This window comes from Oreochromis aureus, linkage group 4 (assembly GCF_013358895.1).
Source record: "Oreochromis aureus strain Israel breed Guangdong linkage group 4, ZZ_aureus, whole genome shotgun sequence".
NCBI classification, from domain to species: Eukaryota; Metazoa; Chordata; class Actinopteri; order Cichliformes; family Cichlidae; genus Oreochromis; species Oreochromis aureus.
In genome coordinates this window covers 30,065,470-30,082,823 of record NC_052945.1, presented here as the reverse complement: position 1 = coordinate 30,082,823, position 17,354 = coordinate 30,065,470, and the positions used below count along the sequence as shown (strand labels likewise).

The 17,354-nt window shown below is 42.3% G+C and overlaps 1 protein-coding gene across 9 annotated transcripts in view; it reads right to left on the bottom strand.

Moving 5' to 3' along the window:
• nfixb (nuclear factor I/Xb) overlaps window positions 1-17,354 on the bottom strand; it is a 143,018-nt gene that overhangs the window by 25,410 nt on the left and 100,254 nt on the right. For all 9 annotated transcript variants that reach the window (XM_039611003.1, XM_039611006.1, XM_039611004.1 and 6 more), the window contains 4 exons: window positions 5,756-5,821; window positions 3,785-3,859; window positions 2,644-2,764; window positions 1,660-1,790 (listed from right to left, as the gene is read on the bottom strand). In XM_039611003.1, coding sequence (XP_039466937.1) covers window positions 1,660-1,790; window positions 2,644-2,764; window positions 3,785-3,859; window positions 5,756-5,821 — 393 coding nt within the window. The remainder of the gene's footprint in view (window positions 1-1,659; window positions 1,791-2,643; window positions 2,765-3,784; window positions 3,860-5,755; window positions 5,822-17,354) is intronic.

Here is a 17,354-nt window from a genome sequence, read left to right as displayed (position 1 = left end):
CACCATATGACACATAAAAATCATTACAGTGGGTTTACTATAAGTTAGATTTGTAAAGGACTCAGTTACACCCACTTGATAAAACAAACATTTGTGATAGATATTTATGTTTCGCAGTCTAATGCACGACACTCACACACACGTGCACTCACAGTCCTGGAGGTAAGCTTAATAGATGTTAGGTCTAATGCCGTAAAAACTAAATGTGTCCATCTCTGCAGCTATTCTCACAACTCAGACAACAAACACAAGACAGTAGGCTATCCTCAGTTTGTGGTCTGATTAAAGGGGCAGCTCAGCCAGAACAATGAAAGTTTTTTTCTTTCTTTCATCGAAAAGCTTCAGGATCAGCTTTCTTTCTGTATCCCATCACAGCAGTGGTGTGATGTACATAAACCTTATTTGTTTTGAAGAACTGGTACTGGAAAGACATTTTTCCCATTTCCAAACACAATTTTCAAATGCATTAAGCATTAGATGATGGCAGAATTTTCAGCGATGGAAATAAGAAACCTTGAAATTTCTGCAGACTCTCTACAAACTGCTTAGAGTAAGTGAGAAAATGTGTTTTTTACTGGCTCTTTAAGTCCCTGCTGCATGTGAGAAAGGATGCTTTGGTGGGGGGTCCATTTAGGTATGGCATATAAGAGGATTAGAAGTTGAAAATGAAAGATGGTGCAAGTGGGGATGATGAGGGGGGGGCGAGTATTGAAGAGTCAAAATTGATGCAAGCGGGTATGATGGTGAAACATAATTAGCTTTAGCTTCTGGTCCATGTCAAGTCAGGAATGTAATATTTGTGGGAAATACATCTTTTTGCCTTGTTGCTGAGAGTTATTTAGAGTGTTACCATTCTAATAGCTGTACAGTAAATATGAGCAAAGCACAGCAGGAAGTGGAGCGGCTAGTTTGGGCTTTGTTTAAAGGGGACCCAGTATGAATTTTCTTATCTTTTGTCATATATATACTGTTACAGGAGGAGATGATCATATTAAACATGGCTGTCTCAAATAATGAAGTCAGCGTTCAAACCTTCTGTTTATAAATCAGGAGAAAGCTGGCTTGCCTCATAATGTGAATGAACTGGGCGCTGCACCAAGGCCTAGATAACATCAGATAATAATGCTAATTTTGACCAGTGAATTTTGCAAAGCTACTCCAGTGGAGTCCAAGAACAAGAAATATGGAGCCTGAAATGAGCATAAAAGGTTCCTCATTCTTAAAGTAACATATTCTATCTACCCGACTGATCTTTACAGAAAACACAAAGTAAAATGGCGACTCCAGGAAATGACCTCAGCTAGCAAAAAAGCGCCCCACTTGTTTTTATTACACATTATATTTTGTACAGGAGCTTTTGCTGAAACCAGGCTGCTTGTTTCCCTCTGTTTAAAGTTTAAAGTTTATGCTAAGCTAAGCTAACCAGCTGGTGTTTGCTTCTTGTTTACTTTGCAGACATTACAATGGTATCAAACTACAGAAGCTAAATGTATTTCCCCAAATGTCAAATTGTTTTTTTAACGTAAGAAAAAACTACTTGAAAGGCTTTACAATTCAACGTGAAGCCAGTGTTTAAAGTTCGCCTCTGAATTGATGTGGACCTCAGCACAGTTTCTGGATTGCGTGCAAAATCTGATGCAGCAGTTGCAGCGGGACTACCTGCATCCACATCATTAGGCCAACCGCTGGACTGAGAGCTGCTGCCAGCCGCTGGGGAACGGCCCGAGTAGAAGACATCATCCACTGGGCTCTCCATCTCACTGTCGTCAATGGACTTGCGCTTGTTGGAGCTGAGAGAGGAAGGAGAAAGAGAAATTAGTAAGAGGGATTTATTATGAGAGTAATCTGATTTATTTGTTAAAAAAAGAAGCAGGCCAGGATTTCCCACTAAAATAAATAGGCACAACTAATTAGTAAAGGGGACACTGATAAGTGTCATATCATCATAAATCAAGGAAAATGAAACAATGTCACATTTTCTCTTCAGTTATCTACATTTTGTTTTCATATTATGTTATAGTCTTAAGGGACAAAGCAACATAATTGGAGACAAACAAACATGAGGCCAGAATTTTAGCAACATGCTGTGTCCACACCGGCTCAAAGCAGCCTCCCGCTAGAAACTGCGAGCAGAAAGTGTGCCTGGTGATGTTGGAGCCTATTTTTGTGTGTGTTTGCACATTCCTATAAACGCATACATCTGTGACCAATAAAATAAGGGGGGCTGTGAATGTACAGCATGTGCGTATATGTGGGACAGCATGCGTGTGTGGCTTTTGTGTGATGCAGGGGTCTGTGTTACATTAGTATCAAGGGAGATATTCTGTAATGAGTGTAACTACCTCCGTGGGAGACTTGCATAAAGCTCCATTTCAGTCCTGCAGCGTAAGATGAGCGGGAGAGGACGACAGAGGAGGGGAAAACGGACACAAAAGACACAAACAGAGAACGGGTGACAGACAGATCGGTGGGAAATATGAGTGGGAACGAGGAAGGTTAGTGATGAGGAAGGAGAGAGAAAGATCACGATCAAAAAGCAGAGCAGGCTAAGCATTAGGAAATACAGTAAAGAGGTTGGAAAATGAAGAATAGCAAGTAGCAGAATTAGATTTAGAAGGAGCGTTTCAAGTGCTTTGTGTGTACCTGGTGGAGGGGGTGGAGGTGATCGAGCGCCGTCCCAGGGTCACCTGGTTGATGTTGTAATAGCCAGGGCTGTCCAGGTCAGCCAGAGAGAAGTTGGGGCCTGTCGCTGTAGCCACAGGGGCTGAGGGGATGCACACAGAGAAAAAGAGAGAAAAAGAGACACATCGTGAAAAAAAAACAGAATTAAAACCCGTAAGTGTGTGTGATCAGTCGGCTGCAGAAATAGTTCTTTGTTTATGCTTCACAGAAGATGATTCCTGATAACTCTGATGACTCACTGACGTTTCAGTAGCAACACAAATGTACTAATTTAAAAGTCTTTATAGCCTTAGTAGTCCATCTTTGGAGACTGACACGATTATGTTTACAGGACAAACTCTTACTTTGGTAAACTTCTATTCAACCTATGGATTAACCTCATAAGACCTGGTGTCAACATATGGGAACATCACATTTTGGGTTGTCTAGACCAGCGGTCCCCAACCTTTCCCCAACCACGGACCAGTTTATGTCCGACAATATTTTCAAGGACCGGCCTTTAAGGTGTCGCAGATAAATACAACAAAATAAAACCAGTAGGGCTACCACACACAAAAAAAGATTTATTCATAACACACAGGAAAAGACACAGGGAAATAAAAATGATAACAAAATAACAATAAAAACCAATAAAAACCCTGAAGACCATAAATTTCACACTCGAGCCTCAACTCTCGGGGCCCGGCACCAAACGACTCGGACCGTGGCCCAGGGGCTGGGGACGGCTGGTCTAGACCACAATACTAAATTTTGCTCTTTCAAAATTAGTTGTTTCTACTTTTGTTTTTGTACTCAGGAAAAATGCTGCCGTGTTCAGACACCAAATAAAGAGTTTTGCACATCATTGTGACTTTAGAGTGTTCTATCGAACACTATGAAGCCAAATAGCAAAGAGAAATTAAAAATGCATGCCATGAAAGAGTTCGGATCTTAGGAGGTTAATGTACTAGTGATATAATATAATATAATTATGCAAATTAATCCAGCTACTACCAACTACTAAAAACTACTAGTTATAATAGGTTATATAGTAATATACCTATAATAACACTTGTATAAGTAACTATATATTAAGAATGACAGGTGACAGTGGTTGACTCACTCTGCGACACACGGACCAGCTCGGCTACGTTCCACACCCCTGAAGTAACAAAGCAGTCCTGGAAACTCAAGTTGCCTGGTTAAAGGGAGAAAGAGACATTTGTGACTTACACTCTGAATGCACGCACACACACACTCACACACACACACGCACACACACACACACAGAAAGGGGCAGGAGGGGCTGAAAAACATGTGTGGAAAGGCCTGACACACTGCTGGTGTCATCCAGTGGGCCCATGTGTTTTCTATAAGGTACAACAGGCCTTTGGTTTGGACATGTTCAATTTCTTGACTGTTGACAGTCCAACATACACAACCAATCAGATCCAACAAGCGGGTGTAATCTCCGCACAGACAGCTATGTAATGGATGATGCGCTGCGCATTGTGATCTTCATGTATATATCATGCGCGTGCATAATAAAGTGCATATGTTTAATAAGAGGTACTGGAACATTGATATATACACATGTCCTCGCACATCTGTCCTTTCAGTCTGCTGAGACTGTAACCAAAACCTTGATTATAACTTGTGGTAAAGTTTCACAACTACAGTCTTCATTTTCTCAGTTCGACTACACTGTGCTGTAACCTGTGATGGTTTTTGTCAGTGGAATATTTTCTTAACAGTTCTTAGTTTCAACTTTATGATCATCTGACTGCTTGTCTGTTTTCTTTTTCAACTGTGTTAAAGTTTCCAGCACCGTGTCACTTTTATTGAAAATAATACGTTTGAAAAATACTCGATTTCAAATGAGCTACAACAAACCCTCACTGCTTGTTGCCTGACGATTGACCAATATGCTGAACCTTTGCCTAAATCTGAAATCTAAGATTTTAGCCTTACTACAACTCTCTACATTGTCTTGATTTTGAGCTCAAAGGCCTAAAAAGAGAAAAACAAACAAAAGAAACAAAATACTGTATGATGCCTGCCCATAGCCAAACAAAATCACGTTAAGCCATCAACTAGCCAGACAGCAGAACATGTGCAGATGAATATGCAGCTAATATAATAAACTGCACTGATATTTGTCAAGTGTCTAGAAACCCGATGACTGATAATGTTCTGGTATCAGCTGACAACAGGTAAGAATCTGACCCTTGTTTTCACAAAAGTAGCTATATAAATTTCTTTAAAAAGGCTTGCAATGCAGGTACTTATTGAACTCACCTGATCTGTGAATCTACTACTTATTTTATTTAAACTGAATGTAAACAGCGAGGTAGCAAGCGAAATGTCTACACACGAAAGCCCTCTGACAACAATTCAAACACCGTCACAGGTAAAAATGGTACAAATAAATTAAAAGTGCTGCATTCTGAACTTTTGTTCCCCAAGTAAAGTTTAAGTATGCGACACTCTATATTGTCCATGTCGGTAATATTTAGGCCTAAACGCTGTGTGTAAAGCGGATCGCTTTATGGCTCCGGGGCCGAATCAATTTTAAATCCACACCCTTCTCTCCCCCCTCCTTTTCACCCTTCCCTCCGTCTGTCCATCACTCCCCCCACGCCTTCTCCCTTCGCCTCTCATTCTTTCATTCAGTTCTTTTCAGCCCCCCTTATTTTCCCATTCTCCATCTCTCGCTCCTTCACTCCATCCCTGCCCGGGGTTAACCACAGCGGGGAGAGCGCATGAGGTCAGCGCTCAGCTCGGCAGCGGCCATGTGGTTCCCATCTTCCAATAACGTCAGTGTGATTTATGAGTGGCCTGCCACAAACCCAGCACAGCCCCCACGCTACAGTACCATCAGCTCTCCTTACCATAATAAACTTAGATCCAACTCTGCTGGGACACACTTGCACAGGCACAGAGGCCTGCATGTAGGGGTAATGCACATACACGTGCATGCATTACTGTATAAGTGTGACTGTGTGTAGGCACAGGTATGTTTTTTTAAATGCATGCATGCGTATGAGGACACATATAGAGTGAGATTAATGGAAGGCTGCACTTGTAAACTTACCATTTGGTGGGGGCTTTACATCTGTGTCTCCTTGCTGGTTTGAGTTGTCTGATTGTCCTGATTGTTCTGAAGAGAGAGAGAAAAAAGAAAGAAAGATGGTGAGTCAGGTGGACAGATGCCTGGACACTAACCAAGGTGAGGGGGCAGGTTAAGAACAGAGGAATCTCTTGAGAAACTAGATGGGAAATGGCGCCTTCTTTCGCTCTTTCCACTGACAACAGACAGACGTGGAGTTGAGATTAAAGAAAAGCACATATTTCCACTCGGGTCGAGGCTCAGAGCACCTTTAATAGATTCTTATCTAGTCATTATCTTACTTAGGGCCTTAGTGTATGTTTGGTAAAGTGCTACAAATCCCCCAAAACATTTTTTAATGCCAACAATTAACTCAGTGGTACATGTAATTTTTGGATAATGATCCACCGTCTTTGCCATTTTTGAAAGAACTTCTACAATATAGAATCTGAATACAGTGTAAACTGGCTAAAGTGGTCCTAAAGAAAACAAACCTCTGCTTCCTCAATGCTGGCTTCTAAGTTGAGGCTTTGAATGTGTGCATTCCTATATTCTGGGTATTGTGTGTACAACTCAACATAACTTTTTTTGTATCTTTGTTTCTTGGAATTACTCGAACTCACTACTCAGGTTAGGCAGAATGCTAATGGTCCCAAGAACTTTTACAAATGCATAATTTGGAGTTGTATCACCTGTTTGTGTTCACCTTAAAAAAGACTTTTCTCTCTTTGTGTACCTAACTTTTTGGCGCTTGAATGTTTACGTGTGCACACACAACTAAACACTAGGTAAAATCTGTTCACCGTAAAAGTTAAGTAAAGTGACAGATGTCTCACGGAACCTCAACACCCCACGCTGACTAGTAAAATGTACACTTCTGTGTTGCAGGCATTGTTTGGATTGCATCTCCTGCATGTGCGTCCATCTATAGGGACACAAAGGCAGTCAGAGAGTTGCCTGCTTCAGCTAGTTTTCTTTGGCTCGCTGGCTGCCATTCTTCTTCAGATGTGTAATGCACCCTTGTGGAGTTTTATGGTTGTATCATATATACCATTCAGGCCAATTACTCCAAAGCACTTAGCCTTTAAGGGCGTCTTGGGCCAAGACTCACAATCCAAAACGTGGCCCCCTTGCAGCCACTACTAGGCCCCCCAATCTCAACATCTTCTAAACCCAAATCAGTGTCCTAATCTTGGGTGGCAGTAGTGCGTTACGTGCCAGCAAACTGCTGCACTATTCACCCTGTCCATCGCTTGCCAAAACCAGGAAAACAAAAAGAAACCCAAAATCACCTCATCACTCTGGGAAGAGGGAAAACACAAGCAAAGAGTTTCTTTTTTTCCTTCTCACAACACTCGTCCTTCATTCTGCACAACTCAAGAGTCCATCTTCAGGTCTTTCTCCCTCAGTTCCTCTCACATTGGTTTTGTCTCTGATTCTCTCTTTCTCTCTTGCACGCTGTCGCTCTGTGGAATCCTGGCAGCCATCTTAGCGCTTGGCAGCCATCTTAGCTTTGGCGGTACCCATGCATTCCTGCTAGCTGACGGCACACCCACACACACACACACACACACACACACACACACACACACACACACACACAGAAATAGACACACATGCTTGCAAAGCACACTCACTCTCAAACACAGACCCAGTGGTCTTAAAGATAAAAAGACCTACTGAGGACGTGCAATGCTAATGGAGTGAGGGACGCTTGTTTACAATCCTGTGAGTATCATGTCACCTACGCTAATAGGCCGTTACAGAGTTCGGTGGAAATGACAGCTGATCACAAATATCAGACGCACTCGTAAAGCGAAAGGAAGTGTGCAAAGGGCAATACAAAAGAATCCTTCAAGGTAAACAAGGCGACGTTTGGATGAAGCCTTTCTTATCGCTGCAGCGCTCATCCCGACAAACCCCATCGTCAAGCAGAAACAGTCAAAACCTCTTAAACCTGCGTGCCTCGGAAAAATCTCTCTTACCCTATGTGACAGCTTCCAAGCCAAAATTCAGTGCCTTGTTGTCATGACAACGTGGATGGCACACCACAGTCCCTAATGATGAGTGGTTGTTGAAGCCTGTGTGTGCATATGTGTCGCTGTTTGGCCTGGCAATTAGTTCGAATGAAGATAATAATATAGCTTACTGGCATGCGCTCAATGTGTTGTTTTGTTTAAGTATCTCTTGGCACAAAGCAGACCGGTGGCCGCACAGCTACTCTGTCACAAGCCTGACTGTTTTACTGTATCAGTAGTTCTTCTGTTTAAGGCGTTAACTCTCCAGGCTCGGCTTTGAGAACTTTTCCGTTTCTCTTATTAAATCGCACAGGGACATATGATTACAACTACAGTACAAGTTCTCAAACTTTTGAGGGTTTCCAACAAATGAATAGTGGTTTTCTATCCTTAAAATTTATGCAATGTTTAATAACAGTTAGCAAATTAACCAAGGTTATCCTATCACTGTGCTTCATTTGCACCAGGAGGTTTCTTCCTGTTAAAAGGGAGTTTTTCCTTCCCACTGTCACCAAGTGCTTGCTCATTGGGAGTCAGGTGATTATTAGGGTTTCTTTCTAATACTGTAGGATCTTTACAATGTTAAGCACCTTGAACTGACTGTTTTTGTGAATTGGCGCTACATAAATAAAACGAATTATAATAAAATGAATTGTATTCAAGGCTGATAGTTGAAAAATTAAGAAAAATGTTTTTTGAAAGACTCTTTAAGACTCCTTTAAGACCACATGCCCACATCGGAGAGAAAAATAATTGCTGACTAAGGAACCCATAACCAAGGATGTTTTCACAACTTTACTGTTTAGCCCTGGTTTGTTTTCTCCCTTGGTGCAAGTTGTTTCTGCTAACATGAACGTGGTAATCGTACTCTGATGCGGACCAAAACAAACGCCCTTTGGAGGAGGAGCAAACCTCAGAGCTTTTAATAATCAAATATTAATCTGACCCAACTACCAGCTGTGCGCTGCAAGTTTGAGCTAAATGCCATCCCATAGTCAGGTATGCTTTGCATTCTCTGACATAATAATCACAGATATGTAGAGTGCCTATCCGTAGGATCTGTTTTTCCTGAAATATAACCTCCAGATAAATATGACTGTTAGGAGTAAATTCTCCATGTCACCCACCAGTCCAGTATCTTCGACCTTTATTTACTTTTTGTTGCTCTTTCATTCATTCATTCATTCATTTATTTGTTCATTTCAGGCACGACAACATACATATGTTGAACATAAAGTGCACAAAACAAAAAAACAAACAAACAAAAATTACCTGAAAAGGAGTGGGACGAAGAAAACTTATTAAATCCCACCCCTATACTCACTCATCAACAAAAACAATAAGCTTCCCACAGCTACGCCCATTGTTGCAAAGCATCATACATATACATACATACATATATATCTACACACACATGGACATATATGTACATACATACACGCACACTTTTTTTTTTTTTTGAATATATACCAGCAATGGTAAGAGAAAAGACATTACAGAGCACACTAACACCATTTATTGAGTATACTGTGACCAGACCAACTGCTTGTAGAGGAATTTAAATCTATGAATATTTTTGCATTGTTTCAGTTGTAAACTCAGACTGTTCCAGATTTTCACACCACATACAGACACACAAAAACCTTTACGGGTTGTTCGAATTCTGGGTCATTTGAATTTTCCGAAGCCTCTCACATTATAACCTCTTTCTCGAATTTCAAATATAGTTTGTAAATTTGCAGGTAGTAGTTTATTAAAAGCTTTGTATAAGATTATGGTTGTATTGTAATTAACCAGATCCTGGAATTTAAGTAACTTTGCCTGAAGAAAGAGTTTGTGAGTATGATCTAGATAACCAGCCTTGTGAATAATACGCAGTGCTCGTTTCTGTACTGTAACTAATGGATTAGTTGTATTTTTATATGTGTTTCCCCACACTTCCACACAATATGTGAAATATGGAAGAACCAGGGTACAGTACAGAGTGCATCTTCTCATAACTAAGCAGACCGGACGTCCTCAGGTGGTTTATTGTAATGCATTTTTGCCCTACTAGAGTTTGCTTGAAAGCTACGACTTTGCTAAGTCATTAACTGTTTTGGACCACAGTAAACAAAGTATTGGTAAGACAAAAAAAAATGTCTTTAGTCTTAAATAAACTTCTGAACCAGAAATAATTAGAACTTTAGGAGATGTGAGTGTTATGAGCAAGATGAACTACAGGAAAACACTGACTTTGCATATGTAGCATTCGCGCTGTCACTAATAAAACAAATATGAGTTTTGGGCTACTACAAAAGCTAAAGTCAGTGTTACATTGAAATGTGGATCATTCAGGAAGATTTGGATAACATACATTTGTGCATTGGCTAACTACAGCAGCTTTTTAGCACATGACTAATATTATCTAAGAGCTAAGTAGATATAGCCAAAACAAATTTTTTAAAAGTGTAATTTTTTAGTCAGCCAGAGGATTTTAGCAGCATTTCAGCCTCCAGTTACATAATGCGGGAAATAGAATGTGGAAAATCTGTTTTCCCCACTAAAAAAATTAAACATCTAAAAATAATGTATACATATATATTTTATACCAGGTTTTTTTTTAATTTAGTGGCATTCTTGATTTTTGTGTAAAGCAGCTATAAAAAATAATCCCACTCTGTAAGACATTCTGGAAAAAAATGTTCATGTTTCACTAAATTTTTGTTCAATTTTATTCTTGCCTAATTTCCCATTTGTGTATTTGCATAATTATGTGTCATTCCCATGCTCTGCTTAGTTCAATAAAGCAAAAATGTGTTTGTCTGATATTAATTTAATGCATGAACGCACTTCACGATATGTATGTGCTTGTATGTTTTATGTGCTTTCATTCCTACATGTGCATGTGTATGGACGCTTTTCCATGGGTGTAATCTGTGGCACGGTGACAAGCATTCATCTATATTTACATACATTGTGTGGGTGCACAATAGGTGCCCAAAGGAGTCAAATAAGGCGGGGGTGTGATGCCCTTAAAGAAAGAAGATACTCTACGCTCCTGGTAAACAATACCAGTTGTGTATTATTATCCTATCATATAGGACCACCGTGCAGGGAGAAATCACTGCCAGCAGGCCTCCCATCCCCACTGCAACATTCGTGTGCGCCCACACCTATGCCTATGACACGCAGAGGACTCTGACTGGAGCACATGTGACCGCTTTTATTAACGTGTTGGTTCAAGTGCTTGGATGTGCACACTCCAAACATGGATGCACATGCCTCCAAAGCACAAACATGCTCATACACACACAAAAACACAATGTTCAAACACAGATGAATCACCCTTATCTCCTGCGCACAGTCGCCCCAAGGCCCCCTGCACACACCCCGCTAGAGATAATACACACACACAGGCCATCTAATACACCATGCTATCGCTCTAATCACAAACATGCACACACACATTTCACTTTGTTTCCTGCTCAATATATAGTAGAATTATTGCTAATGTACTCCAGGAGAGTCTATGTAAAAGTTAACACTGGCTATACATTTATCACACTGCAGATGCAGACGCAGACTACTAACTCACACCCAGGCTAATGTACACACACTCAGAAATCACACTTGCACAATTGCTCCATTCATCATACACGTAAAAACAAAACGACAACACGCACAAATACACAATTACACAAGCTCGAATCATTAAGTGACACTTGAATGTAAAATCACATACACATGCCCCCGCTCTTAGTGCACAGGCAGCCACTGCCAGCGCTAATGGACTCATTTACGACGTGCATATTCATATACGAGCGCACGCTGCACACTTTTTGCTAATTTACAGAACGGCTTAGAGTGTTTGTTTGTGCATCACAAGCACACGTGAGCAAACAGGCCCTCTGTAATCTAATGTGCACTAAGTGAGGGGGATTTTGCAGACTGATGAGAGACTATAAAACTACCATCACCAGTCCAGCACTAGAGATAAAATATAACGTCCTTTGGATGTTAAACTCGAAGGCGATTGCAAATATTTCCATAAGCAAGTTATTCTAATAGTCAGTATTATCATCCTGTTTATCTATTTATGAGAATCAGATGCTTTTCGGGGCCTTCACTCAGCTGTCTGTGTGTCTGCCTGCACTAAAATACCAAATCTGTAGAAAAAAATGACCAGATTAACACAAAAACACAGCTACAGATGTACCTAGAATAACTGAATTCTACATGCGACTCTTCTTTAGCAGAGACTGATCATAAAAAGCCGTTAGGTTAGCAATCATAACTAACAAAGCATGTCTGCCCTCACACGTTCACGTTAAACTGACAATAATTTGTCGCAAATGCAATTAAAGTGTTTTTCTTTTTAGAAAAACAAAAAAGCACGAGTACAGGTGCGCAAAGAGGGTTTAACAAAGCCATGCTATGAAGCTGCATTGTGGAAAATTGAGGAGGTGGAGCTCCAGCCTTGAAAGTCCCCAGTGCTACACTGCTTCCCTTCCCCTTTAAATACCTTAAAAATGCAGATTTAAATCTTTAAACTGCTTCATTTAAATGAAGCTGGAACGAATTTTGAGGTAAAAGTGAGAAATTCTAATCCACAGTCTCAAATCTGTGGACGTAGCTGCAGCCTGTGATCCTTTGACTTCCTCTCTGTGTCTCCACCCTCTGTGTGTCATTTAAGGATAGTTCCCCTGACATGGTTCAGTTCACAGTCAAATGATAGGGGCCTCTTCCTCTGACTACTGGAGAAGTCTGTGGACAAGTCTACCACTGTTTTCTCCCTCCTTGATCTCCGTCTCGCCGCTGCCTCTCCCTTTCACTCTCATACTGTAACCCCCCTTGCTCCACCTCAGCTTCCTCTGCCTCCTTTTTTTCTGGATGTCTCCCTCTTTCTGTTTGCCTGCTGGTACATACAAACCCCGTCATTCCCTCCAGAGTTCAGCAAAGGATCTGCTCTCAGCGAGGCCTTGACTGGACTGCAACGGATATAACACAGATATACACAAAGAAACACTAAATACAATGGAGGCTGTACATAGGTACGGCGTCCTGCAAATGGAAGATTGAAGTAAAGCAGAAAGCACAACTGCACTGACTGACATATACATATACAAGCGTAGCTGCGCAGCCTCAACCCCTCTCTCCACCCGCACTCCTCATCCACCAGCCTCTGGATAAAGAAACCGAACAGCCTCCCCAATTGGGTTTCGCTTAAGAGGTTTATCGGTGTGTTGCTAAACATTCTGACCTTTTTTTTTAATCTTTAATGCGCTTAAAATGTTCCAAACCCTCCTAATCCCCACGGCTATCCCACACAGATGTTCACTCGGCTCTTTTATTGGACTTCATTTCAACCTCCTTTTTTTTCTTCCTCTCCTCCTCCACCACCTCCTTCATCCTCTCCACATCTCCCCCCCTCCCCTCCGTTTTCATAGGCCGATTCGTTTTCCAGTTTCTGAATACTAGTCACTGCCTCCTGATCGCCCCGACGCTGCTCCCACCCCCCTTGTGTTTCAATCTTCCACTAGAAAAGCTCATGTTGAGCCTGGTTTTTAAGCCACGGGTCTTCTTATTGGACGCTGGCTGCGCTGGTACAGTGTCATCTGTCCCGTGAGTGACCTCAGCTCACTGTGGCCACCTTTCGGTTCAGAAAAGGCGCGAGTGTGTGAGAGGATGCCACTTTTACCAAAAAGCGCTCTGGATAATTAATAGGAGTTAGTTTCATTAGTGTACAGTTTAGTGTAACAAGATAATAACAGGGGATGGCGAGAACATTGTGGTTCTTCCTGCTGAGCTATTAGGACATCTGGAACAGCCTGAACAAATCCAGTCTTTGGATTTTTAATGACTCTTATTGTGAAATCTCAACTCTTTATCTCTAAAATGTTACACGTAGAAGGAAGTTTCTACATATATAGAATGATCTCTGGTTAAGGTGCTCCAGTGTTGTGTCAATTAAGCCCCAGTTACTAAAGAAATGTGTTTGTCTGCTTGATGAAAGAGATAAACTTGAGCTCTGTGCTTTTACCACATCTTCTGTTTAAGGAGAATGTGACCTGTAAGCAGTGATAAAATGCACAAGTGGCCCATTTATGAGTCAAAAAAGTGGATGTAGCTAATGTGACTGTTGTTCTGGAGCCAGAAGCAACCATATTTAAACAAGACGGTAGAGTGCTAAGGAATCAGCTAAGGCCTTACAGCTCCAACACACAGGTGCAGACACCTGCTAATTAATGCTAAGTGACAGACTAAAGGAAAAGGAAAACCAGTTTTTACTCGAGTACTAATTTCTTGTACTATACTGCAGGCCACATTATTTGTGAGATAGTTCCACTAAAAACCCCCAAAACACAGCAACAATGCAAGTGGCGTCTCAAGGTCCACTCGAGTGAATTCAATTAGCAAAGGTGAGACCTCGAAAACAGCTGCATGCTACAGCTGCCTGCATCTGCAGCCGCTTGTCAATCAATCACAGAACCCACAACTTTATGCCTAAGTCAACAGTGGTGATTTATACAACCTCTGTACAGTTGTTATTGAGGTCAAAATTAACTATAGACATGAAATCTGTTTTCTGTACCATGCTGACTTGATTCCTGAAGTTGGACATTGTAACACAGGAGTCTGTGGGGACTGACTTACTTTGGAAGCCAGCCTCATGTGGACAGAGGAGAACTGCAGGTTTCTGCACTTCAGAGGTTTCCACTCGAGCTCTGTGCTTTTACTACCTTGTCTTTTTTTAAAGCTGTATTTGGCACACAGAAAACATGTTAAACCTTGATGCTATAGGGCAGACTTTACAGCACGAGAAACAAAAAAAGGTCACAAAAGTGCAACATTTGACACATCGAGGAAAACGATTCTGAAAGTGTTCAGTCACTGATTTATAATGATTTATAAATTTAAATGAAAAGCCGCCTCCATCCTTGTGAAACTACCCTGCATTATACGACTGTAATGATAGCTCATTTACTGTCAATGGAGCAGCACGTTTCTGTTTACAAATCAAGCCAGAGTTTCTAGAAATTGAAAGAATAACACCAGGGGTTTGCTGTTTTAGGATGGGTTTTCCTTTCAGCTATTTTTGGCGCCTTCCTGGGAAGTTTATTTGGCTTCCATATCCACACCCTACCTATTAAACCAGCAGCTTCGAACTCTGGCAATTCCTCTGGCAATGTGGCAGTGCACAAAATACCTCTTACAGGCTAGTGGGCTTACGACTTCCCATCTTTCTGATACATTAAAAACATTTTCCCAAGTCTACATAAAATCAATCTTAGTGCCCACATTCAGTGTGTAAGTGACAATAGTGCATCTCTGTGAATGTTTGGCATGTAACTCCATGTGACAGCGCAGCATGGGGCGATGTGATTAATTGTGAAATGTGTTTCAGTGCTGCTAGTGCTGAAGTGTGAATGTGTGGGTGTGACACTATAAATACCTCACTTGTTGGCTTTTGCGTGTGAGATTGTGTCTTATATATGTTTATGATATTGTATACGTGCAAAGATTTCTGGAGAGCACGTGTTGAGGCACAGTTGGAGATAAGCGTGTAAACATCTGTGACTGACAGGCTGAGCAGCAGAGTGTGGGAGGGAGACGACGTTCTTTTATTAAAACACGCGTGTGCAGTGCGTGCATCGCATCGTGGGAGTGTTTGCATGTGCGTGCTCCCCGCGATTCTCTCTATACGTGTGAAAGTTCAATAAATTAAGAGAGATAATTCTGTGTAAGATGCACATCTGTGTTTGTATGTGTGCGCACTAGTGTGTGTGTGCTTGTGTGTACGTGTGTGCGCTTGCGTGGCCGCCTGGCCGAGCCCTGTGCCAGCAAGGAGCAGGTGTGGGGAGGCAGCCCTGCTTTGCCCGTTGCCCATCTGCGTGGCCGTCTGTGTGCCGCCTGCGCCCTCTCTTTGCCAACGCCACACAGAGCCGGGGAGCCAGGGGGTGAGAGGGGGGTGAGAAGGGGTGAGAGGGGCCTAAAGGGAATCAACCATGGGAGAGAGAAGAGGGCAGGGGGTAGAAGGGATGGAGGGGGCTGGCTGGCTGCCCACGGATACCCCCTCCTCTCTCCCTCTGCCCTGTTTCTTTTATCTTTTATCTGTGCCTATGCTGATGAGCTGTGATGTACAGGGAGAGATGGGCAGGGAGGGAGGACCAGGCGACACAGAGGGGAAAAAAAACCACAAAAACAAAAAAAGCCCTGCTTGTTGTCGGGGTAAACGCAGGAGTAAAAAAATCATCGAGTGATTTGAGGCTAGTTTTCTAATCTGTGTCTGTTAGTCTCTCTGTCTCTGAATTTCTGAACCTATCCAAATGTTCACGTCAAAACTGAAAATGCATATGGTGAGGTGTCATTCCTCCATTTGGCCAGCAGATGTCACTTGTTGGCAGTGGGGGCCACAAGGCAGCAACACATGCTAAAGAAATCTGCCTCTCGCAAGGGGAAGAGAAAGCAGTGGGAAAGATTTCAGCAGGGCTGCCGTGGCTTTAGAGAGATAGGAGGGTGAAGGTTTAGAGCTGAAAGCTCTCTGGCATATTGGACTTTAGTCTAAATTCCGACCACCAAATGAAATATCTGTGGCTCCAAAATATGGCACAACTGTGTCTTTTTCATAGCGGACATGCTGCATGTTAGGTTCGTACATCTCTACCCACAAACTGACAACTACTATTATTTTTTCCCCGCATTTCCTCCTCTTGTGTGTTTCTGATCACATGTTGATAATACTCGAAGCCAGCGCGATGACACGGACAATAAACATATAGTGAAAAATGTGCCATGTCCATGCAGGCTTTTTGCACAGGACGAATTGTTTAAACTGCACTGATGATGTGTGTATATATTAAATTTCATACAAACAGAACTAAGCAGACAATGTACAGAACTGAGGTTCACAGGGCTGAATGAAAGACATCAGCCGCCCTGTGATATATGCACATGCATGTGGGTGTTTGTGTGTGTGTGAGTGAGTGGGGCTGGGTCTGGGCACAAGTGGGAATGGGCATCATGTGATGCCAGTTCGTGCCAGGGAATGGAGGAGAGAGAGAGGAACAGAGGAGGAGGGATAGAAGGAGAAAAGGCAAAAATAAAAGGGAGGGAAGAGAGGCAGTCTGAGGGAAGAAGGGGGCACAAAAAATGACAAAAAAGTGAATGAAAGAGCAGAAGAAGAGGAGTGGGTTAGAGAGAAAGGGAGGGGAAGGGTGGGTGGGGGCTGGGGGGGATTGTGAGAGCTGTGGGAACGTTTTGCCTCGCCAAGAAAGACGTGAGCAGAGAGAATAAAAGAAGGAATGAGAAAGAAAGAGAGACTTGTTGGCAGAGCAGAAGAGGAGAGCAGAGGAGGGTACGAGGAAGGGGGGGAGGGGGAGTGAAAGCAGCGTACGGCGGGCACCAGCCAGGGAGCAGACACGATCAAACCCGGCACTACGGGGGAGACGAGGAAAAGCAAACACACAGCGCACCACAGCCACCACAGGCAGTGCCATCGTTTTGCCAAGAGCCAAATATTACAAACTATTCTCCCCAACTCATAAATTTCACACCCAAATCCATGACAAGGACTGGGCACGCAG